This window comes from Carcharodon carcharias, chromosome 1 (genome assembly GCF_017639515.1).
Source record: "Carcharodon carcharias isolate sCarCar2 chromosome 1, sCarCar2.pri, whole genome shotgun sequence".
In the NCBI taxonomy this organism is placed as follows: Eukaryota; Metazoa; Chordata; class Chondrichthyes; order Lamniformes; family Lamnidae; genus Carcharodon; species Carcharodon carcharias.
In genome coordinates this window covers 28,932,335-28,957,220 of record NC_054467.1, presented here as the reverse complement: position 1 = coordinate 28,957,220, position 24,886 = coordinate 28,932,335, and the positions used below count along the sequence as shown (strand labels likewise).

At 44.5% G+C, this 24,886-nt stretch overlaps 1 protein-coding gene across 1 annotated transcript in view; it reads right to left on the bottom strand.

The window, feature by feature from the left end:
- slc7a11 (solute carrier family 7 member 11) overlaps nt 1-24,886 on the bottom strand; it is a 210,419-nt gene that overhangs the window by 155,783 nt on the left and 29,750 nt on the right. The window contains exon 3 of the mRNA XM_041195655.1: nt 7,687-7,802. Coding sequence (XP_041051589.1) covers nt 7,687-7,802 — 116 coding nt within the window. The remainder of the gene's footprint in view (nt 1-7,686; nt 7,803-24,886) is intronic.

Below are 24,886 nucleotides of genomic sequence, written 5' to 3'. Positions count from 1 at the left end.
ACAATGACTGAAAATCCTGGCTGGATTAGCTGTCTGGGGATGCCAATTCTGGTCTCCTGGCATCTTTTCTGAAGCAATTTCCCAGGTATAATCTGTAGACATTAAAAATATAACCAAAAATCAGAGAAAGAATAGGAGGAGTAGATTGTTAAAGGTACGACAACTCTTCACAAGTATTTGCTTTCAATAGCTAAGAATCTGTTTAAGAAAAGAAAGGAAATAATAAGATTAATTTCCACACTCATCAACTGTACCACAAAGCATTTCCCAATGCAAATGAAAAATATGACCAAAGGCCTATCAAGGGCTTTAGCATGCATTCTGGGAAATCTGCCAAATTCTGCAACGTGCATTTGCCTGAGCTTACCCCTTATTACCAAGAAAGGATGAAGTGTACAGAGGAGTGTGTATTTATTATATTCCAGTAATTGAATGAGATTATTTGCAAATTAAAATTATTTGTGAATTAATGTCATTCCATACTATAATATGTTTAAATACTGAATAAAATATGGCTGACCATGAATGATCATGATGTTCAAAGTAGCTTTTCAGGTGGATGTCACGTGCATACATACAGCCTCATTGACCCCTGCCTCCAAATCACTACTGAGCAACATAATCCATTACAGCTCAAAACCCTGACAGCTGGGAAACTTGCCAAGTTTTTTCAGGATCCTTGAGTCTATGACAAATGACCAGAGGTGAGGTAACTTGTTCAGGGGTGGAGAATCTATGCCATGTAACAGAGGGGTAATATCACAATGAGCGTCTTATGTTGGAATCCCATAGTACCAGATTAAAATAATGCAAGACCATGCAAGCCACACGTATACATTTTCAGGAACCACATAACTGAGAAAGAAAGTCGGTTTGGCATTTACCCTCATTAGACGTAAAGCTATGGCCTGGAAATTGGGTACACAGCACCTGTTTTCCAGGCATTTAATGGTCACTGCAAAGTGTGCAGTGAGCATGGTCAGTCTTCTCAGAAGACAGGCATATGCCAAGTTGGTTAAGGTACCTTGGAGTTACTCAGGGCGTCCTTCCAAAATGACCATAAGGCCCTCTATCTCTGCAAATGATGGACCTGTTTCAGACCCTTCTGAGAAACTAGATGGTGAGTGACTGCACTACACGCCATGCATGCGGAGTTCAATTTTCTCGGGCCTAAACAACCATGCCAGCAGTCCTAAAAGAGAACGCTGGAAGCTGCCACCAACACATCAAGTTTAAAAAAAGTTATTTTACTGTATGATCCTTCTAGCTCTATGATTTTTTTATTCTTCCATGAGATCTGGGGGTCGCTGTCCATCTCTAATTGAGGTCGTGGTGATAAGCCTCCTTTTTGACCCATTGCAGTCTACACGGTGCAGGTACACCCACAGTGCCGTTAGCAAGGGAAGTTTAAACTGTGTGCTGCTGCCAGCCACTGCTTGTGCCCTTCCTGATCTCATTCTCCCACAAGAAACTTACCACAGATCCAGTTCTGGCATCTCTGCCGAGCATCTTCCACCCCCCACACCTCCCCCACTCCCCCCCTCCCTCTACTCCCCCCACCCTCTACCCCCCCCCACCCACCCCTCTCCCCCCAATACCCCCCCCCCCCCCACCAACCAACCTCTTAATAACTTCCTCCCCCAGCATGTGACTGATGTTCAGTGAACTAATTTCTATGCCTATAGGCGGAACTTTCCATTGGTGGGATTTTATGGTCCTGCCGAGGTCAATGGGCTTTTGAATGGCTTGCCGCACTATCCCCCCATCGCTACAGGGCTGTAAAATTCTGCCCTCTGTCTATTACAAGGTTATCAGATATTGTTTTCCAAATCTCTCAAATTATATTTTACAGCATGTTATGTTTGCTACAGCATATTCACTGCTTAGCTGCAGCGAACCAGGTTGACTGCATTACATAAAGACAAAGCAGTGAGTGTAAATGTTACAAATCTGAGGTGTAATCCTTGGGTTCAGTTGGCATCTTAAAGCAAAGCAGTGAAGTTCATCTGAAGCCTAACATGGAATTTGCAAATGCCTGCATTATAATGTACAGCACACGTCTATATGACTCATTGGTAGCATGCTTGCTTCTGAACCGTAAGGTTATAGGTTCAGGCCATGCTCCAGAGTGTATAATTGAAGATGGCACTTCTGTGCAACACTGATAGAGTGCTGCATTATCAGAGGTGCCATCTTTCAGGTGAGCTATTAAACCGACCTGCCTGCTGCTCAGGTAGATGTAAAAGATCCTGCAACTGCATTCAAGTAAAAGCAGGGGAAATTGTCTTGACTATCATTTATCTTTCAACCTAGTGTAGATGATGTCCTTTATTTCATTATCGTTTACTGTAATCGGCTTCTGCAGTTCTTACACTACAACAGAAACTACACTTCAAAAGTACTTCATTGGCTATAATACACTTTGAGAAGTTTTGAGGTTGTGGGAGCCACAATGTAAATACAAGTCTTTACTCGGCCCTCCAGATTTTCCCTTCAGCATAAATATGCTAGAAAATTTATCACTCATGCTGATTAGCAGGTAAAATCACTTTTCTCACTATTATTACTGTGGGTGATGATGAAAAACCTCACGAGAGGCAGTGAAAGAGTTTGGAATGACCCACACTTTCTGACGTTGATTCGAAAGTGAAAAACACATTCATCAGTCAGAGGAAAGATGTAACCCTGCTGGTATCCTATGAACACCATCTCCAGGGACATAATGCAGGTAGGCTTTGGTTAGCTTTTTATGTTTTGATTCAAACTGCCCTGTGTTTTTAAAGCTGTTGTGATGATCTGTTTTTTTTACACAAAGGGCTTGGATGTGAGAGCAGCCTGATACAGAAGAATAGAAGCTATTATCGTATTATGTCAGAGGAGGGCTGATCTTCATTATCAGTCGGTCCTAATTTGCTTTGCATTGCTCTGAGGCCCAATTAAATCTCAAGTGCAAATAATACTTCATTCTCTTGTAACCTCAGCTGAGTAATGATGCACACATCCAGGTGCAAACTCACATAGGTTTAGGGATGACACCACTGGTGGGAGAGGAACATTGTATATAAGTGAAATTTAAAAGGATGAGCTCAATTAAAGAGATGTACTACAAGGGGGGAGGGGGGGACCAAAATGTTAAAGAGGCACCTGGTGAGCATTAAAAGTCATCTCAATCTTTCAGTCATGTTTGCCAAGGCTGAAAATACAGGAAATGAGAAGTGGCGAGCAAGAGGAATAGAAAAGGAAAGGTTCCCCAAGTGCTAGCGTGAATCTGAAGGCAAGTAATAGTGTAATGCAGCACTTGGCATACTCTATGATGGCTGAAGTTGAAGTGATGCTGTATGTGATGTTTCCCTCTGCACCGTTCCATGAGCCAGCACTACAGCATGCCAGAGAGAAGGTGTAACCAATTTGCAGGCCGCAGCTGATATTGTGTCTCTGCGTGTGCCAGCCCTTCGCTGCGTGGCAGCCACAGGCGTCCTTGCAGCAGATGGCACTGCTCAGCATCTGCTCCCTTGGCTGACCCAGGCCTTGAGAAGGCAGGTTCCCGCAGTCGCTCCGAGGTAAGTTTTCAGGGCCTTCAGGATGGTTGCTGACAACTTGGCAGGTGAGGCCAAGCAGATGACACTGGTTTCCGATGACCTAATAGTGACAAGGGTCTGCTGATACAGTCAATCTCGAGAAAAGAATCCCATTTATATCTCATTGAAACATATATAGGTTTCTGAGAGAGCTTGGCACTGTTGACAACGAGAGGCTATTTCTGCTGGTTTCTCCTGGGAGTCAATCAGATCAGCCATGATTTTATTAAATGGCGGACAGACCCAAGGGGCAGAATGGCCTACTCCTGCTTCTAATTCATGTGGTAGTATGGTTTGAACATCAAGAATTAGGGAGCATTGTCTCAGGATAAAAGGTCACCTGCATAGGACAGCAAAGAAGAGAAATCCTTCACACAGAGAGTTGTGAATCTTTGAGATTCTCTAGCCCACATGGAAGGCTGAGACCAATAGGTTTTTGGATTGGAATTTTCCAGCCGCGTTGGAGTTGGATGTGGGTGGGGCGGGGACATTTCAGCATCTGGGGCAGAAATTAGTTTCACTGGTGGAAAACATGCAGACCTGGAAACCACCCGGACAAGTGTGACATGCAGAAATTGGGACTTACTATTAGGGCCTTGCTCAGATCACAGACATCCGAGGAGCAGGAGATGCTGGAGCCCTACAGCTACCAGACCCTGGAGGAACACATGCATCACATACTGGGTGGATTCTCATGGACATGGCTCCGTCGTGAAGCAGCTCACAGAAGCTGGGAGGTCTCTGCTGATGCTTCCAGTCTGCTTCAGAACATCACGGTTTTGGCCATGAGCTGCTATGGATGATCGGCAAGGAATGAGGAGGGGAAGGTGTTCCAGGGCCGGGTGGAAGAGGAAGGTCTAGGTTTGACTGGGAGAGGAAGATGTGCTGGGGTAGGTGAGGTTGAGAAGGGGGAGACGAAGGTATCAGGGGTGGTGAGGTTAGGAGGGACAGGGACAAAGTTGTCGGGGAAGGGGCAGGGTTGGGGTCAGAAGGGGGGGCAACAAAGGTTCAGGGGAATGAGGTTGGGAGGGGGTGACAAAGGTGTCGTGGTGAGGTTGGTAGAGGGGATGAAGGTGTTGGGAGGTGAGGTTGGGAGGGGGAGGAGGTAGTATGGGGAGGAGGGGTTAATGGGGAGAATGCAGCAAGTGGGGAAGTAGATGTAAGGATGGAGGAAGATGTAAGGGTGGGAGTTCGAAGGGGGGAAGGACTTCAAAGGGGGAATATGTTCGGGGGGGGGCAAAGGTGTCTGTAAGGAGGATGGAGTAAGGGTGGAGGATAGAGTAAGGGTGGAGGAGGGGGTAAGTGGGTGGGGAGGTGGATGTCCAGGTAATGTGCAAGAGAAGGGTTGGTGGAGAGAATGACTGCCTGCTTGGGAGTGAGCTGAGGGTGGGTGTGGTAGGAGAGGATGGTAAGTATGAGAGGGGGCAGAGGGAGCTGGAAGGGTGGGAGGGTGAGGGTGCATTGGTAGCAGCAGAAGGGACGGCAAGGGTGGTTGGTAGGGACTCGGAGGCAGACATGGACTCTGAGACTGGGAAGGAGGAGGTCAATATGGATGGGAGTGGGATTCTCAGGAAGGTAGGGAATGTATAAGTTCACCTGGACATCCTGGAAAGATAAGGGTTCAGGTTGGTTGGTGACAGTGGGGAGGTGGAAGGTGATGCTGGGGAGGGGGGGTCAACAGTGATGGGGAAAGGACATGGGTGACTGGGGGAGGGTAAAGGATGGGGGAGCTAACAGTATACTTCACTACTACCATGGTTGTCGAGATAGGAAGTGAGCGGAGCCTCATGTTGGATGGCCCATCCCAAACTCACCTGCTGAATGGCAGTGTGATCAATGGGTAGGCGGAGATGCAGGTCAGCTGAGATGGACAACTGAAAGATAACCCCAGCAGGCAGCATTGAAAATGCTCGGGACAGTGAGATGAGTGTGATAAATGAAGGCTCCGTGTGGGTGGGAGGGTGCTTGCACAGGTGGCCCAAAGGGACTTCACTAAATTTGGGGGCTGCCATCTTCTTTGCTTTTGGGGCCATCTGTCGCCTGGAGCAGTCCTGGTCTGTAGACATGAAGTAGGCTGTACTCTGGCGCACTTTAAATATGGTGACCGGAGGGAGAAAGCGCTGAAGTCACGGCATGCCGGGCAAATCCGAACCCACCCACCAGCAATCCGGAGTGTTTCCTGTGGAAGCATTATTAATGAGGCGGGATGCGCTGGGAATGGGATGATACGGCGTGAAAACACACCATTGCGGCCAGCGGATAAAACGTCTGTTTTCACGCTCATTACCACACTTTGTGCGAATCTAGGATGATTCCAGCCTTGGGCTCTAAGAGAATCAAGGGCTCTGGGAGTCAAGCACGAAAGAGTTGAAGATCAGGCATGATCTTATTGAATTGCAGAGTAGGCCCCAGGGACTAATTGGTCTATTCTTGCTCCTTTTCATTATGTTCTTCTCCTGTACTAGCACAAACCTGATAAATTGAGGTATACTGCCTCTGTAGGTGCAGAGATGTGGGTGTTGGTAAAAAGGCCCAGAGCACCTTTTGGACAGCCTAAACTGCTTGGCATCCTTCTGTAGATCCTTCACTTCCTCCAAACACAACACACATTGCCAAACTATTGATCCCAATAATGGGAGGTCAGGGCAAACAAATAGGATAGCAATCACATGAAAACACAAAGACTCACGAAAGCCTACCTGGCAAGCGGAGAAAGGCAAAATAAAAATACAAGAAAGGCCTTTAAAAGCATGAAATATATATCCATAACACCTGCAGGCCTGTTAAAGGTTCTCCCAATAATCACTCCACCTGTGGTCTCTTTACTGCCCAGTTACATTGTTTTGTTTGGTGCTCAGGGTTTAATTTTGGCCTAATCCACCGAGCAGCAACAGGGCACTTGTTATACAGCCCACTCATTACTCTTCATTGAGTTCAACTGGAAAGGGGTAAAATGGGAGGTTGATCCCTATTTACCTGTTCCTACTGGGCAGGTCAGATTAACATTTATATCTGAAAACAGTAAAGTGTCTTTCCCGCTTTTTTTAAATTGGTTAATGAAGCCTCTAGCTGCTTCCACTTGGAGCTTCAGAAGTCCAGCCCTGTCATAACCAAAAGAGTCATTATGACCCAAGATCAACAACAATGGACTGAATTTTAGGTCCAAGGTCCCAATCCCAATGCAAGGCTGAATTCTGGGTCAGGAACCTGGAAGCGGCCATGATGGGACCCTGGAAGAGATTTTCAAGGAGGCCGGCAGGCTCTGCAGCCAGGAAGACCAATGGAAGCACCCAAGGCTCTAGGCACATGGCAACCCCACCGGCAGACGTGGATACTGTCACGGGGACTGTGAGAGCACCTCAAGAGGACTTATGAATCGATAAAAATATACTGTTGCCTCTGCTGACAGGCCATTATTGCAGATGGGAAACCCCTCCACAGGATGACCTGTAGCTGTGGTTGTGCTTTGAGGATCCATGTTAGGCTGCTTTGTATGATGCACCTCTGGACAGCTTCCACCCCTACACCCCGCCTGACACCAGGTGCCCACCACCATTCTACCTATGGGTTTCAGCCACATGGGGGCGGCAGGGCCTGTCCGACACCTGGAAGATCCAGGCGGTATGCGCACAGTGCCCTCAACGGAGATTTTAATTGGCCTAATTAGTAACCGTTCGGAAGAGAACAAAATTTCAGCCATTGTTGTTGAACTTGGAGCACCTCCACGCCACCCCCTGCCCAGAAGCCACTTCCCTGCAAATAGGCCAGAGGCAGGAACATAACAACAGGCTGATATGGTGGCAGGTAGCGAGAAACCTGCCAGCACGCATGCCTTCTATACCCACCTCTGCCTTGGGATGAAAGTGTAGCCCAATATTTCACAACTGGTCTCTAACTGTCCAGTTAGTACGACAGATCAGGTGTTACGGAGATGAAAATCAGACAACTTAAATTTATTGCTTCTTGGGACATTGTACAACTATTCTCCGTGCTATTTTAGTCCACAATAGAATGCAGTAAAATTCCCCTTTTGGTATATATTAAAATTATATAACTGAAGAATGGGTAAAAATTATAGCTTCACTAAACACAATGCAAGGAAACTTACTGATTCCAATGGTGGTGACCATCTTGATGGCAATTTCTGGGACTCCACATGGCATAAAAATTGGCTCCAGTATATATTGGCCAAAGGCCAAGGATATCACAGCAGTAGCTGCAGGGCTGTACAAAAAGAAATACAATAGCATTAGCTGCTGTGTCCTCAGGTGATATGTAACCATGAAAGCGCCAAAAGATCCTTGTATTCCATAGCCTTTTCCCAGAGGTACTCTGAACAGAAGGATGACAAGCAAAGTGCTTTAGCAATTTCAAGGTAACACAGAGGGCAGAACTTGTGAAATTGGAACATGGGAAGGCAGGGGACAAGAAAAGACCACTTGGCCTCTTTGACACATTCTTTCTACAGACTGTAGAATTCATATTTTCATGGAGTTTCTCCAACACATCCTGAGGAAAGGTTCTCCAAAGTTGTTTTTTTTCCCCCTATATTCTCTCAGCATGTTAAATCAATCAATACTTGTAACTTTCTATAAATATTCCTAAATGATGGGGCTTTTGACTGGGAGCGTACATTTAGAAAATTAGGCCTATAAACTTGATCTCACCGTGCATGATTAAAGGCCCAAATCTGCCACCTTAAAATCCATTGTGGTAGGCATATGCACACTCATTCCATGTTAGAATACACCATCCACCATAGTGGGGCACCAGTTGTATTAAAAAACCTTATTAAAATATTGAAATCATACTGTTTGCATGTCATAATGAAAGACAGAGGTTACATTTTAGTGTGAAGGGAAAGCAGAGACTAAAGTGACTGGTGAAAACAACTGCAGTGTCCAAAAGGAAAAAAAAAGTTCGAACCAGTGCTCTTGTTTCCCAGTTTTTGCTATTTTAAGGTATACAAAGTCAAATTGGGCCAGTATTTTTATTTCCCAGTTTTTACTTGCTTTTCGTTCTGGGGTGTCAGGCAGACTGTGAGATCAAAGTAAGAAAGGGAGTAAAAGCTCAAGGTGTGAAGGAGCCCTATGCCACATCCCCTCCCACAATGTTACTCCCCACAACAATGACTCTCCCCCTGCACATGATGCCCAGCACATCTTGCTTCACAGAGGATCAGGTGTGACCATGGCCTCAGCCTGTTTCAGTCGCATCTAATTGTCACAAGATGGGTGTGACTATCCATTGCAAGAAGGAAGTATGTTAGTGACATTGTTCTGAGGTATTTAGAGGCTGTGCTTGTCATAGTCAAATAGTTTGTATGTAGTGTGCAAGGTGTGAGATCTATAGGCATATATGGGTTGCAATAGCAGTGAAAGTAAGAAGTGGAAGTGTGTGAGAGAAGGAGGGTAAGGAAGTGAACTGATGTGTGATGGTTGCAGGTGAATAATGGGAATGGGGGAGGGGAGTATTGTGAGCAATGACGATGAATGTTTTGCAGTTGTGAGGAGAGAGTAAGAAGGCAATATTCTTACTTAACAACTCTGATGAGGTCATTGGACTATTTTCTATATTACAGCCATGCTCAGAGTACTAAGCTCCTGAAAATAGCCTTGCCAGTGAACTTGCCCCACCAGCAGTGAGATGTTGGGGAAAATCTCATTCCTTTTGTCCACTGTCTGGATCAGGGCCTCTAATGTTAACTGTGCCTCAGCTGGTAGCACTCTTTCCTTTGAGTCAGAAGGTTGTGAGTTCAAGTCCCATTCCAGGACATGACCATAAACATTAAGGCTGATACTCCAATGCAATACTGAGGTCCTATTTTTCAGATGTGATGTTAAACTGAGGTCCATCTGCCCTCTCTGATGGATGTGAAATGTCCCTTGATACTATTTTGAAAAAGAGAAGGGGAGTTATCCCTGATGTGTTGGCTGAAATTTATCCCTCAATCAACATAAAACAGATGACCTGGTCATTGTCACACTGCAGCTTTTGGGAGCTTTCTGCATGCAAATTGACTGCTGTGTTTCTTACATTACAATAGTAACTATCCCTCAAAAGTACTTTATTTGTTGTAAAGTGATTTCTGACATTTTGTGGTTATGAAAGGTGCTAAATGAATGCTTTTTATTTTCAATGATGCATCAGAGAACCTGAGAGCCCTCAGGGCCACGTCCAACCATTATTTAATTTGTGACATTTTCCTGAAGTCTGCAGCCAAAGTGCAAACCTCTTCAAGAGGTGCTAGCTGCCTTTATGCAGAATCAGTCCTATCCAACCAGCACTTCCTCATTCCCCCCACCAAACAGGCAAAGAGCCAATGAGAAATGCTGGTTCCATGCCTGAGTCAAGCAAACAAGCTGTAAGAACCAATATTATATGGTTCCTTTCACCTTGGGAACAGGTCACTGCAATGCATCCTTCCCCACCAGCTGCCTGTTTTCGGCTGTTATCTAATTTCTAAGCCTTGGCCCTCATATTAGTCACTTTAGGTTGAATGTGCTTCAAGGTATTAAAAAAAGTGTGCTAATGCATGACTCTGCATAGTTCCTAAAGGCATGCCCTTTGATCAGTAGCTGATTTAATTGTACAATGGTACTGTGTGGTGTGGTACAAAGCGGTTTTTATGCAGCATTATCATAAGTTTAATTAAGCTTAATGATCCTTTATATAATTGGGATCTTAAAAGCTCTAAAATTAAAGCTCCTGGAAAGAAAAGCCCCAAAAAAGGAAAATAAATTACTGAAAAATCAGTCGGCTCGATATCTGCCATTTCTGGTGAAATAAAAAAAACACTTGAATGATTGGTCACATTGCAGCCAGGTGCTATTATAGCAAGCAGGGATTGGCATCCTCCCAGTTCTGGATGTCCATCTCACTGCAACAATATTATTGGAAATTTGAGCACCAGGTAACTTTGGTTAATGTTTTATGAACAGGGGTGTAACTTTCGAATCATTGTAGCAAAATGGAGTGCAACTTCTTCAATTCCCCAAGGGATTCCTTGTCATCAACCTAGAATTCCATAGGCGCTCTGCCAGTGCCACGTGTATCACTGATACACTGTACACCAAACTCTGTGGGCCCTGGCAACTACTGTAGCGACGCTGAGGTCTAAAGCAGCGATCATGTTGTCTAAATGCCAGACTGATGTTTACAGTGCTTCTAAGACCCATTAAACAAACTACTTAGCTATATGGTAAGGATGCTGCTGGTTGCCAAAAGAGCCTGTCAGGTCAAAGGGTGAAACAAGAGTTTGCAGCACCAGGTTTGTTCCACAGTGGCAGCCACTCCAAATTAATTCTAGAAACAAGATGATAAGGACCTGTAGTCAGATATTCCAATTACATTGGATTTATGCCCTAGAGCTGGCACTTGCATCTTTTTTATTATTCTTTCATGGGATGTGGGCATCTCTGGCTAGTCCAGCATTAATTGCCCATCTCTAACTACCCTTGAGAAGGTGGTAGTGAGCCACCTTCTTGAACCGCTGCAGCCCATATAGCGTAGGAGCACCCACAGTGCTGTTAGGGAATGAGTTCCAAGATTTTGACCCAGCGATAGTGAAGGAACGGCGATACAGTTCCAAGCCAGGGTGGTGTGTGGCTTGGAGGGGAACTTGCTGGTTGTGGTGTTCCCATGTATCTGCTGCCCCGTCTTTCTAGGTGGTTGAGGTTGTGGGTTTGGGAAGTACTGTCGAAGGAGCCTTGGTGAGTTGCTGCAATGCATTTTGTAGATGGTTCACACTGCTGCCACTGTGCACCGATGGTGGAGAGAGTGAATATTGAAGGTGATGGATGGGGTGCCAGTCAAGTGTGCTGCTTTGTCCTGTATGGTGTCCAGCTTCTTGAGTGTTGTTAGAACTGTGTGTAGTTCAGACTCAGGAGAAGTCTGTTGTTATAAATACCTAGTTCAAAGTTCATAGTAATATTTTAGAGATAATTTTTAGTTCTGGGAAGATTAAGATTTAACTGTAGAAAATGGGATAAATGCAACTAAAGCAGCTTGAAGAACACTTAAAAGGTTGGGGCCATGTTGACCCAAAGTGTTAACAGCTAGAAAGGTAAGATAATAAAACAGCAGGTAGGATTACTTAGATGGAGAATGGAGATGAGGTATCTACACTTCTTACAAATAAATGCAGCCCAGAGAGTTTTATTTGGGAATTAGAGCTAGAGTTAGTTTAAACGTATTCAAGGAGCCTTGAGAGGTTACATTGTTATGGAGATGGAGCTTAAGTTCTAGGGTTTCAATTTATCTGTGTGTTAGCTGGGCGAGTGAATGTTCTGCAGCAGGGGAAAAGGCCATACCGAAAAGGTGCTGCTGTTAGCAGGCTCCAGGCAGCTAATGTGTTGCTGTTAGCTGGCTCTGTGCGCTTAGGACTCAGGAGAAGCCCTGGAGAGCTGACAAGGTGGCAGAAGGACACTGGCTCCCATGCTGGGGCTCAGAAGTCGCCCTGGGAGCCATTTATAGCTTGGTGTAGCTGGGGAGATTGGAGCTCAGTGAAATCCAGGGCCAGTGCCAGCCCATTGAAGCTAACTGGCTATTAAAGAGCTCAAGTTGCACCAGTAGGTCGATGTTAAAGTGCAGACTCGGAAACCAATGGGAATGGAGTCTTGGGGCTGAGATTGAGACCCTGGGAGGTGTGCAGTCATTGAGGCAGTCCGAGTTGGAGAAGCATTGAGGGAATTCAAAGGCTTGATCATCAAAAGTGAAAAGTTTGGAGTACCCTGTGAGAAACACAAAGGACAGGATTTTCCGCTCCTGTTTGCGGCAGGAGTCATAACGGGCGGGAGTGGAATAGATCGAGAGATTGCAAAAATTGGCTTCACATCACACAAAACCAGCTTGCGATCGTCCAATCTACCCGTCAATGGTGGGCCGCGTTTCCCGCCACTGCACTTTGGGAGCCTAATTTCAATACCTTAGCATCTCATTATAAACCCTGCTCTCTGGAATCATTCCCCCCACGCTGGATCAGGAGCCAACGTGTTTCACAACTGTACATAAATGACCTGCACCTGGTGAGCTGCACCTCACTTAGGACTTCAAGGTTTGTTTGCATACCTTGCTTCGGGCAGCACTCGCAGTCATCAGTACCAGGCTTCATAGGCAGCACCACTTCGCTTTTAAGAGGGCTCACGGGCAGGTCTCTACCTACCAGACTGACCATAAGGCGGGGGTGGCTTTTCAATGGCTGCAGAGCTAGGGCTTGCTTATGGAAGGGGGGTAACCCAGGGTGTACGTGAGGGCATATGTTGATCTGTGCAAGTGATCTCAAGCTGGTGAGGGCTGAGGAGGCAGTCTCCAGAGGAGATGAGGGCAGGTGGAGATGTGAGGGTGTGTGTGAGAGAGTGAGTGGTGATGTCCCTTAAGCTGGCAGTGAGTGAGATGCCAGTGAATGTGTGATGGTCTTGTGAGAAAGTGAGTTTAGGGTGATGAGATGGCTGCCATACCCTGGCAGCAGGGATGAGATCATTCAATCTCTTTCTGCACCAGATGGCAAACCTTTTCTGATCTGCGTTGGCACTGATCACCACTGCCACCGCCTCCCAAGCTGGAGAGGTGAGATTACTGGGCCTCCTGTGGCCAGAGCTGGGGTGGAGGACATCACGGCGGGCCTCCAAAAGGTTTTCCAGGGATGGGTCACTGAACTCTTCTTGGCTTTCAGGGCCATGTCTCCACTGGAGCAGTCCTGGGCTGCAAGCATTGAGAACTGTGTGCACAGCTGCAGTTTAGATATGGCAACTGGAGTGATAAGGCAATTTAGAGGCTGCCTGCCGATGATACTGCGTGTGTCCTGTGCCTGCATGATTAATGAGCTGGGAAGTGGTCCAAATGGTGCAAAAACCCACCTGAACGTCTCTTTTCATGCCTGCCACCGCAGTTAATGCAATTCAGGGAAAATTTCACCTTGAGCTTCAACGCGATTGGTTTACAGACAGTGACCAGGATTTTCCGGTCGTCGGGCGGGCTCAGCGAGCAGACCCGAGAGCTGTCGGGAAGCCACCCGCCACCCACGATCGGGCTCCAACCGTGATTTCACGCCGGGTGGCCAATTAACGGCCAGCCTGCGTGAAAGACCCACTGCCGCGCTCAGCACTGCCGGGGTGGGGGGAGAACAGAAATTTGCGCATACGCGGGGATGCCTGCAGTAAAAGCACCCTGAGACACAGAGCTGCCTCAGGGAGCAGAAGAATTTTGAAAATAAAGAATTTAAAAATGTTAATAACATGTCCCCTCATGTGACTCTGTCACATGGGCAGGGACATGTTAGAGATTAGTTTGAAAAACGTTTATTTTTTTCTCAGTCACCGATCGAAACCTCATTCTGCCCAGTGTTTACTGAAGTCTGGATGGGTTGCTGAGAAATCCATGGGATCTGCCTGGATTGCATCTGCCACTTACTGAACAGTGTGGGTTGTTCAACCACAATTTGCCTGTTAATTCACATGCACCTCATCTTAATCCTGAATGCTAGAGTACAAGTTAGATATTGTAATTTTTTTATCTTTCTGACCTTGTAAAGTTTATTTTTACTTGTTCAAAACCTGTTGAATCTTGTGGCTTTATTTTCCTAGCAAGAGTACTACAAAAGTAGGGAGGTTATGTTGGATTTGTATTGAACCTTGGTGAGGCCACAGCTGGAGTACTGTGTGCAGTTCTGGTTGCCACATTATAGGAAGGATGTGATTGCAGTGATAGGACTGAATAGACTTGGGTTGTTTTTGTTGGAGCAGAGAAGACCAAGGGGCAACCTGATCGAGGTGTACAAGATTATGAGGGGCATGGGTAGGGTGGATAGGGAGCAGCTGTTCCCCTTAGTTGAAGGGTCAGTCATGAGGGGGACACAAGTTCAAGGTGAGGGGCAGGGGCTTTAGGGGGGATGTGAGGAAAAACTTTTTTACCCAGAGGCTGGTGATGGTTTGGAATGCACTGCCTGGGAGGGTGGTGGAGGCGGGTTGCCTCACACCCTGATGAACACGTCATAACATTCAAGGCTATGGGCCAGGTGCTGGTAAATGGGATTAGGTAGATAGGTCAGGTGTTTCTCACATGTTGGTGCAGACTTGATGGGCCGAAGGACCTCTTCTGCACTGTGTGATTCTGTGAGTCAATAGCAAAGTTTGTCTACTTTAAACTATAAGTTCTTGGTCCCGAACTGGGTCGTACCAAAAAACTTGGAGGATCGTAACACTGGTGATGCTCTGGAGGGCCGACATCATTTGGGTCAGCTCTGTTCAATATCCATTGGCACTTCTGTATTGCAAATGCTGCATAAAACAAGAGGAGCGCTTGGAAATGAGAGTGAAATAAAGCAAAGTTTAGTTACAACAGGAGGCTGGTGGAGCAGCAGGTAAATAGCAAAATTTTCGACTCGGTAAGCTGATTGTCAGGCAACTGGGCTGGATGTTTGTGTGCCATTTGGGACCACTTTGTGAGAATGCCTTCCACTGGGTGAGGTGCAGAGGGGATCAAAGCAAAGAAAGGATTCTAAACTGAAAAAGAGCACACAATTTCAATAAGAGATGGACCCCCATGTGGATGAGTTTCAGCAAAGGAGAGAGCAAGAGAGAGACTGCTGGATTCCCATCAAAAGAGGCTCAAAAGGTACGCCTTATGCCACATGAAAGGAGGTGGCAGCGACAATGAATATTGCCTCCCTCACCCTCAGGATTGCAGACCAATGGTACAAGAATTTTAATAACCCAAAGATGGCCAGAATGCTAACCAAGCAGCCACAGTCTCTATCTTTCCTTGGTTAAAATGCCATCGGGATCCTACCTAAATCACAGGACCATGATTACTATGTATTATTGAGGCTCCAGTTTAATCAAGTGGGCACCTCAGCCACCAACAAAGACAGCAATTTAAAACTCCGGCAGGTGAGAATGGGAATGCAAATAGAGGTGTTCAATCTTAATCTGCCATGTTTCTGCAAAGTGAAGGGAGTTAGAGTTCCCCCTGTTTAGACTTTAATCTGCTCAGCAGGCTGATTTTGTATTGCTGCTAATTTAACAGCTATCAAAAGAGACTAATTCTAAATTATATAGAATTACTTAGAATTACATAGAACTTCAGCTCAATTGATCCATGCCAGTGTTTATGTTCCAAAACAAGCCTCCCTCCACCAATTCGTCTAACCTTATTAGCATGATCTTCAGCACTAAAAGCATTCGCAGTATCATAGAATCATTAGGGGAGGATTTTTCCCTCATCGGCCGGGCTCGGCAGGATGATCGGGAAGCCGACTGCCACCCACGATTGGGGCTGGATCGTGATTTCACACTGGCGGGCCAATTAAGGCACAGAGCTGCCTCAGGGAGATGAAGAGTTTAAAACATTAAAAATAAAGATTTTGAAATGTTACAAAACATGTCCTCTGATGTGACGGTTGCATGAGCAGGGACATGTTATTAACGAAATGTTTTAATTTTTATTTAATTTTTAATAGCTGTCGGAAACCTCATCCCGCCCGTGGATGAGGCTTCCTAATAAGTGTAAAGGTGGCTCGGCCTTTTCGCCTGCCCGCCAACCCTCGGGATGCTTGCCCGACATCATTGCGTGTCATTTTACGCTCAGTCAGTTTGGGCGCGTGCCTGCCCGACGAGCATTATATTCTGGCCATAGAGTACAGATGGAAACCATTTGGCCCATTGAGTCTGTTGTCACGAAAGTATTATAATTCTCCTGATAGTATTGTGATTAGTGTAAAAGTAGGTTACTAGTGGGGTTTGGATAGTTTCTCTGTTTGTGTGTCTAGGGGATTTGATTGAATTGGAGACAGCTGGTCTGGAGGCTTTGATTCATCAAAAGAACCTAGGTTTGAAATGCTAAATATGTAAACATGGCTGATGTCTTAGCATGTGAGGTGAGGAGAATTTGCATTTTTAGATAAATCAGGGTAGTGTGAATTTCAAACAGATGATAGAATGTTTACACTGAGACAGAGAAGCTAGGCCAAGCAGTGTGTTTATTTTTCCCAAAGGTTACTGATAACATCAGCACTATGAAAAGATATATATTATGAAAAAAGTAAAGTTCCAAAGACATATGGGAACAATGGGATTTATATTAAAAGGGAGAAACATGTATAAAGGTGAATGAGGCTGTGTGTTAGAGAAGGCATTGAAAAATCTGCCAAAAGTGTGAAAAGCCTCCAGTATTTGTGCATTAAGGCTGCTGTCTACATAAACCAAAGTTGGGAAAAGCCACTTTGAATTCTACCATCCAGGGTATGGTGGTGACTTGCCTGGATCTATTTAAAACCTATTTTTTTTTGTTTTACTGTTGTCTTAATGGGGGTGTAACTGGAACCAGATTAATTAGGGATTTTAGGAGTTATTATAGTAGTAGTTTGTAGACCTATGTATGTATTTGAAATCTTTTCTTTTGTTAATAAATGTTTAATTTAGTTTTCTAAAAAAGATCTCTAAAGTCTTGCTGGACTTGTCACTATTGAATTCAGGACATGCATCTCGAAATAAATACAAATTGCAAAACTGTTGTGATAGCAAGATTGAGCTTCCCTCATGGATTTGAACCACCTGGCACACACAATATGCCAAGTCATAACACTGAAGGAGCAATTCACCTAGTGGCACTCCCCTTTCCCTTCCCTGGTTATACCCACAAATTTCCCCAGGGGTCATTCTGATTTTGGCAGAAGCCCAGTTTATACAGTCTATCTGGGATTTTGGTTTATCTTCCATTGAAGTTAGATGGTTGATTGAGAAGGAACCACCAACAAAATTTCAGGCGCATATCTCTCAGTCCCCAAAGTGCACTATTGTGAACCACATGACCACCAATAAAGGGCAAGTTATTTCACAAGCTATTCTACCTGGGAATACTGCGGTGAAAATCTACTGAATGCTTGCATGTCACAACTGCAAGTTTATTCTTGCTGTTTCTGAACCATCCAGCTACATATTTGTCTTATCGTCTCTGCACTGATTTTAGTGATTCTACTTTCACACAATTGTTAAGCAACTACTGGTGCTGACAGACCTCTAGCAATTGAAGCTGGTACAGTGTTTAGTTACCTTTCTGGTGCAGCCAGTGCAAAGCTGATACCAATATTGGACAGTGTGAGTGAGTTGGCTTTTGTCAGTTCAAATTCAATTTCAAGCTGTATATTTATGGCAAAGCTGAATTTACTTCTGATCCTCTGTTATTTATTTAATCAATAGACTACCATCTGTTATGGCACAGCCGATGGTAAATGCTGAGTTGTTCAAATCCCAAAGGGAAACTTGAAATGACTGTCATAACTTGTTTTGCAATTTGTATAAATTTTGAGATGCATGTCATGAATTTCATGAATAAGACCACCAAGTCTTATAGGTATTTGTAAAACTAGATTAAACATTTATTAATAAGAGAAATGACATGCATATGTCTACAAATTACTACTATAATAACTTCTAAATCTGCTACTTAATCTGAATCCAAGGGCAGAATCTTCCAGCTGGTGTGCAGGTGGCAGAGTCCGCCCGCCAGCGCTTTAAATGTCACGTGCAAGCGTCCCGGTGTCAGCGTGAGGCATCGCGATATTTCAGTCGGCCATTAACTCTCCAATCAACCAGGATTTTGAGGGGCCCATGTGAACTTCGGCTCGGCGCACGGGCCCAACGGGCAGGCAGGTAAGTGAATTTTTTACAAGCCTCATCCAGTGGCAGGATGAGGTTTGATACCAGAATTAAAAAATTGTTATAAAGTTTTTGTGTACTGCATTAACATGTCCCATCTCGTGTGTCATTTTCACATGAGGGGGACATGTTAATGATTTTTTTATTTTTCTATTTTTAAAGTTTCACTGCCTTTCAGTGATCTCCCTGAGGCCACACTTTGCCTCAGGCAGATGTGCACTCTTTCGCACGCAGTTGGCATAGCGCTTCCCGTCGGGCGACACACTGGGCAGCCTTAATTGGCCTGCCCACTCAAAATGGAGGCGGGGCCTGTTTCAGCGGCGGGGATTAGTGCCCGCCCGCCACCGAGAGTTGGTCGGGCCCACCTGCCCATCAAGGGCAAAATTCTACCCCAAGTTACACTTTCATTAAGGCACATAGATTTCAAAAGACCCAGGCAAAGAAACATGATACCCTGACAATCCAATTCAAAGTGAGTTTCCTTAACTTCAGTTTTTTGCAGACAGTGACTTTAGGTGTAGATGCTGAAGGCTTTTCACACTTGTTAAATCCTAAAATGTCTACCCTTACACGTAGCCTTCACTCCTTTATACATATTTTCCCCTTAGAATGCAAATTCCCATTGTTTCATTATGTCTTTGGGCTTTTCCTTTTGATAATAAAAATCTCTCATAGTACTAAGTTTTACCAGTAATCTTTGAGAAAAATAAACATATTATTTCTAAACTTCACCTGGCTAAGCGGCACATTTTGCTCCCTCTTTTGAAAACAATCTAGCCTGGTTTATTTAAAATACAAATGTTCCCTTGACAAATATGTTTAGCTACTTAACATTTCAAACCTAGGTCATCTTCTACGACGTCAAAGCCTTTAGACCAGCTTCCTTTAATCCAATTAAGTCTCTCACACACACACACACACACACACACACGCAGACACATATAGACACAGATACCACTATTTTACAATAAATTCCAATAACATTATGAGAATTATTATATCTTCCTAATACCATCTACTAATTATTTGCCAACATAATGACAAAATCTTATCCGGGGCTGAGAGCAGGGGTTTAGGATGGTTGGGAGGTCAAATATCTCTCAGAAACCCAGAATATCTTAAGCACATCTGTACATTGCTTTTTAATGTAGCCACCCTATTACCATTCCAGTTCTGGGTTTGGGGTCCAATGAGTAGCAGCAGTCATGATGAGGATCCATACGATGCTACCCAGTATTTAAAGGGACAATCCAAAGATGCAGTTTGAAAGTGTTAGAGTTCAAGAGAAGAGAGGAGGAGGATGAGGACGGAAGTGAGATGTGCAAAGGTTGCACCCCAGCACCCCATTTCAAAGATACGTCTCTGGGTGTTCTGCTCTGGGCTGTGAGGGGTAGGAAGCTGATACAATTCCCCAGCAATGGGAGGAAGAAATGTTTATTGGAAACCAAGAAGCAGTAGTTGGATGTTTCTAAGGAGGTCATCAGCAGAAATGCAATGCTGCACTCCTGAATATAAAGCAAGAAGCACTTTAATGACCTAACCAAGTCAGGAAAGGTGAGAAAATTGATACATTTACCTACATGCAACAACCCCAATCTGCCTTGTCATGATGTGATATCACTCCTCATACTTCCTCACACCCATACCCATCCATGCACCAATCCCATGTACCTCATTTTAAAGCAACGTCCAGGTATTGTCTCGCCAAGGCTCTATACAATTGCAGTACGACTTCCTCAGTCTTATACTCTAATCCCTTTGTAATAATGGGTAACAAAACATTTGCTCACCTAATTGCTTGCTGTACTGGATATTAACTTCCTGTGATTTGTGTACCAGAACACACTTTATTCGAAAAATCAACACTTTCCATCATTTGAAACTAATGAAATAAGTAGTTGGTTGTTTGCATGTTGGGGTGGGGGAGTTTGGGAGAAAGTGGCTGTTGCATGTGGTTGTGAGACAGGTCCACTGGTAGAACCTAAGCAAACCTCACAATAATCAGGGGCTTCTCTGGAATTCAGGGCAATGAGATGTACACAACTGTGGGGGTGCAAGGCCCTCATCACCTTCCTCCTCACACGGTACATTTTTGTTCCCTCTGATTGTCCAAATCATGCTGCCGCGCAATGTTGTGCAGTCTGCAGCAAACCATCACCATTCTGGATAGCATGGCAGGTACATATTGATGTGCAGCTGCAGATCTGTTGAGGCACATCTTGTTCATGGTCCTTCTGCATTGATTGTAACGCTCTTGGGTGTCATCCCACAGGTTTCTAAGAGGTGGCATCCTCCACCAAAGAAGAAATCAGTGACCAGTTATTGCCTTCTCCTCATTGGAAACACAGGATGAGCAATGGTGAGAGTAGGTTACTGATTAGACTGTTCCATATGTACAGGTACCAGACCCTGGAGGCTGCATTTTACGTGCCCCTGCCAGACATGTTTTTGGTGGGGCCATATAAAATAGGATGGACGTCCACCCCACCACTTTCCACCCCGAACTCAACCCCATGATACAGCAGCCTGCTTGCCATATTTAAATATGCAATCAAGGCCAAGTAGGCTTGTTAGAGCTTTATGGCTACGCTGGCGTGGAGCAGGTTGGTTCCATACAGACTTTGCATTCTGGGCTGCAGGGGGGGGGGGCTTTGTGTGTGTGTGTGTGTGGCGGGGTGGTGGGGCATGATGCCATCTACACCTCCATTATGTTCAACCTTGGGAGTGGGCTGCAGGATGCTATCTCATACTGTTTTCAGGATCTGCTAGCTGCCACTGAGTACCCGGGGCACAGATCCAAGAATGACAATGCCTGGAATCAGGCTGCCTGAGACTGCTGTTCCTCACATGCCACACATTCAATCTTCCCATAGAAGAAACATTAAGCTATTCAGGCACAAGCCCCAGAGGTGCAAACAATAGCAGCTCCCTCCCAAGAATAAACTGCCATGTTAGGAGAAGCACTTCAGTCATGAATGTTTTGTACCACAGACAATCTCATCCCATGATACTGATCCTAGGGTGGCACATAGGGTAAACAGATTTGAAGAAAGGAAATTAGTAGACACACAGAGGAAGCACAGTGTAAGTATGGAGTAGGAAAATGCCCAATTATGCCATGCTTTGTTACACATGGAGATGATTTCCACACAGGAAAGGGTGTGCTTATTTGTACTGATATCAATGCGATAACTATGATTTGCACAGTCAAGTAACACCAAAGAAGCCAAATATACTGATGACTGCAGCATTGCAAATGTTGTCATTTATTTGAGTGTTAATATTTACTAGTTGCAATACTTTGGATTAAGCCCACTATTTTGGATTAACAATATTTGCAATTGCTAAGAATTTCCAGCATTAGCAATTTTTTTTATACCACCTTCCCCGACTTGCACCAGTCCCTGTACTAAACTCGCTCTGAGCTCAGCCGATACAAATCTAGAAGTGGATCACATGCAAAGTCGAACTAATTATTCAGATCATGTTCAGCAATGAACTGCTTCTTTCCTTGACAACCAGTATTAAAATATGCGTAATTTTTGCTCATTTGTTGAACACTTAAATAATTAATTGTAATAGCATTACTCGAATAAGGTGAGTGGAAGCAAAAGGATTGATGTGGGAATGTGCTTGCACAATGTATAACATAACATTGTTATGCAAAGCAATGAACAGAACTCAAACCAGAACAAGTTAGGTCAGAATTATTGTGCAACCCTTAGAACATTTACTTTGACAATTGTGGAGTACATTGCCAAATTGCTTGTGTATTGCTTACATCACTAATTATCCAGCTGAAAGATTTTCTTAATCAGCAACACAATTGACTGAATCCCTCCTTTTAGAGATATTTAAGCTGTAAAATCGACAAAGGAGCTGATTGTTCTCAACTTTGGAGCAGTGTTGAATTTATAAAAATAGTTGTCTCTTCAAGCTTAGAAGGGTAAGGGATCAGATTCAGGGGAGGATGCTCATGCCAATCAACAAATGCATTTTCCTTCAAGAAATTACCCACGCAAAGACTCATTTTCAAGCAATCATAGAATCTTACAGCACAGAAGGATGACATTGGGCCCCCTCCTGCTTGTCCCAGCTCTGAAAAAGTGCTGTCCTATTTAGTCTTACACTCCACTTCTTTCTTTTAACCCTGCAAATAAATCTTCTTCAAGTACATGTCCTTTTGAAAATTCTGATGGAATTTGATTCCACCATCCTTTCAGATCTTTACACCCCTCCAAGTGGAAACATTTCTCCTCATTTTCCCCACTAATCCTTTTGCCAATTATTTTAAATCTATAACGTTTAGTTAATGACCCACTTGGCAGAGGAAACAATTGCTCCCTATTTACTCTAACAACGCCCATCATAATTTTGAATACTGTGGGGAGAATTTTTCCTATGGTGGGCGGGCTGGGGTAGACGCGGAGCCGATTGCTGCCCGCAATCGGCTGCGTGCCACCATTTTAGACGGGTGGGCCACCCAGTGTAATGAACGGCTGGTAGCTTTCAGCGCTACCTGTGCAGGCAGGGGGAGGAGGGGCCTGCGATGTGCGCGAAAGGGTGCAGCAATCTCCGAGGCACAGAGCTGCCTCAGGGAGATTATTTATTGAAAAATTTTATGATCTACTTAAAGTAAAAAAATATTTAAACATGTCCCCTCATGTGACGGTGTCACATGAGCTGGGACACGTTTGTGAAGTTTGCAAAATTTATTTAATTATTTTAGAAAACCTTCAGGAAACCTCATCCAGCCCGTGGATAAGGTTTAGTGAAGAATGTGAAGGTTGCTTGGGCTCTTTGCCCACCTGCCAACCTTAAGGTCAGACGGGCAGTGTTCTTAACAAGGTTAATTGCTTTTTTAATGGGCATAATAGGCTGCTGCCAGTTCGGCGGGCACGCAGCCACCTCTGGCGCGTGCCCGCCAAACAAAATCCCTTACCCTTCTAACCTTAAAGAAACAACTTTTTTAATAAATTCAACACTTTTATATGTAGCAAGATCTTTTATATTTATCAAGAAAAGCAATGGTCCTAAGACTGACCCCTGAGAGACCCCAGTGAATACTTCTCTTCAGTCTGGGAAAATATTCATTCACCATTATTCTCTGCTTCCTATCCCTTAGCCAGTTACAAACCCAACGTATCACTGCTCCTTTAATATTATTTTCCTCTATTTTCCAAATAAATCCATGTATACAACATCTATTGTAATATCTTCATCAGGCCTCTTGGTTACTTCAAAGAACATTTCTAAAATTGTTTTATGGGATTTGGGTGTCGCTGGCTAGGCCAGCATTTATTGTCCATCCCTAATTTCCCATTGAGAAGTTGGTGGTGAGCTGCCTTCTTGAACCGCTGCAGGCCCATGTGGTATAGGTACAATCACAGTGCTGTTAGGGAGTTCCAGGATTTTGACCCAGCAACAGTGAAGGAATGGCAACATAGCTCCTAGTCAGGATGGTGTGTGGCTTGGAGGGGAACTTTCCAGGTCATGATGTTCCCATTTATCAGCTACCCTTGTCCTTCTAGATGGTAGAGGCTGCAGGTTTAGAAGGCACTGTCGAAAAAGCCTTGGTGAGTTTCTGCAATGCACACTGTAGATAGTACACTGTGCGTCGGTGGTGGAGGCAGTCAATGTTTAAGACAGTGGGTCAGGTGTCAGTCAAGCAGGCTGCTTTGTTCTGGATGATGCCAAGCTTCTTGAGTGTTGTTGGAGCTGTACTCAACCAGGCAATTGGAGAGTATTCCATCATACTCCTGACTTGAGCCTTGTAGATGGTGGATAGTCTTTGGGGGATCGGGAGGTGAGTAATTCGCTGCAGAATTTCCAGCCTCTGACCTGCTCTAGTAGCCACAGTATTTATATGTCATCAACTCAATCAGCTTAGTCAAATATGATTTGTCTTTAACAAATTGATATAGTGTGTGTACCTTATTACTCCATACGTCTCCCTGACTAAATTAAAACAATTTGACCTGTAGTCTCCACTCGATTGCCTTGGCTTTCCTGGTGTAATTCCTCTGCTGTCCATGTAAACGATGCAAAATATCATAGGATTTTAAGTGCAAATTGCAATCATTGAAATTGGATTGTTTATTAGTTTCAAGAACATCATGACAGAAGCAGACCCTGCCTACAAAACTGACCACTACCCCAGAATGAATGAATCACTATCAGGAGTTTCTGCTGCAATTGCATTCTTGACAGGCATTCAATGAGGCTTCAAAAGCTAATGAACTTTCGAGCGCAAGAACACTAAATGTTCAGCAAGATTTTGATTTGTTTTTAAATTTACCAATGTATTGGCTATTCCAGGAGGGGTGGGGGTTTGGGTGGGTGGAATCCTGTGGGGGATTGGTGGGTGTCAATACTATAGTTACCCAGGAGTTAGAAGTGGTTTTAATTCTTCTAACATTTCCTAGGTAACTATTACAGTAAGTCAAATGGAACCAAAGTTTGCAATTTAATTCGTACTTTCAGATTGTTCCAATTGCAGGGCAATTTCCCAGTGGAAGTTTGAACATCCTGGGCAATTGTTGGGAAATCCTTACCTGGGGACATCTGGGGAGGTTTCCCCAGCACATCTTTGGGATCCCCCAACATTTATGACACCCTGGAGCCCGTAAGTTATGGACTATTATATTTTAATTT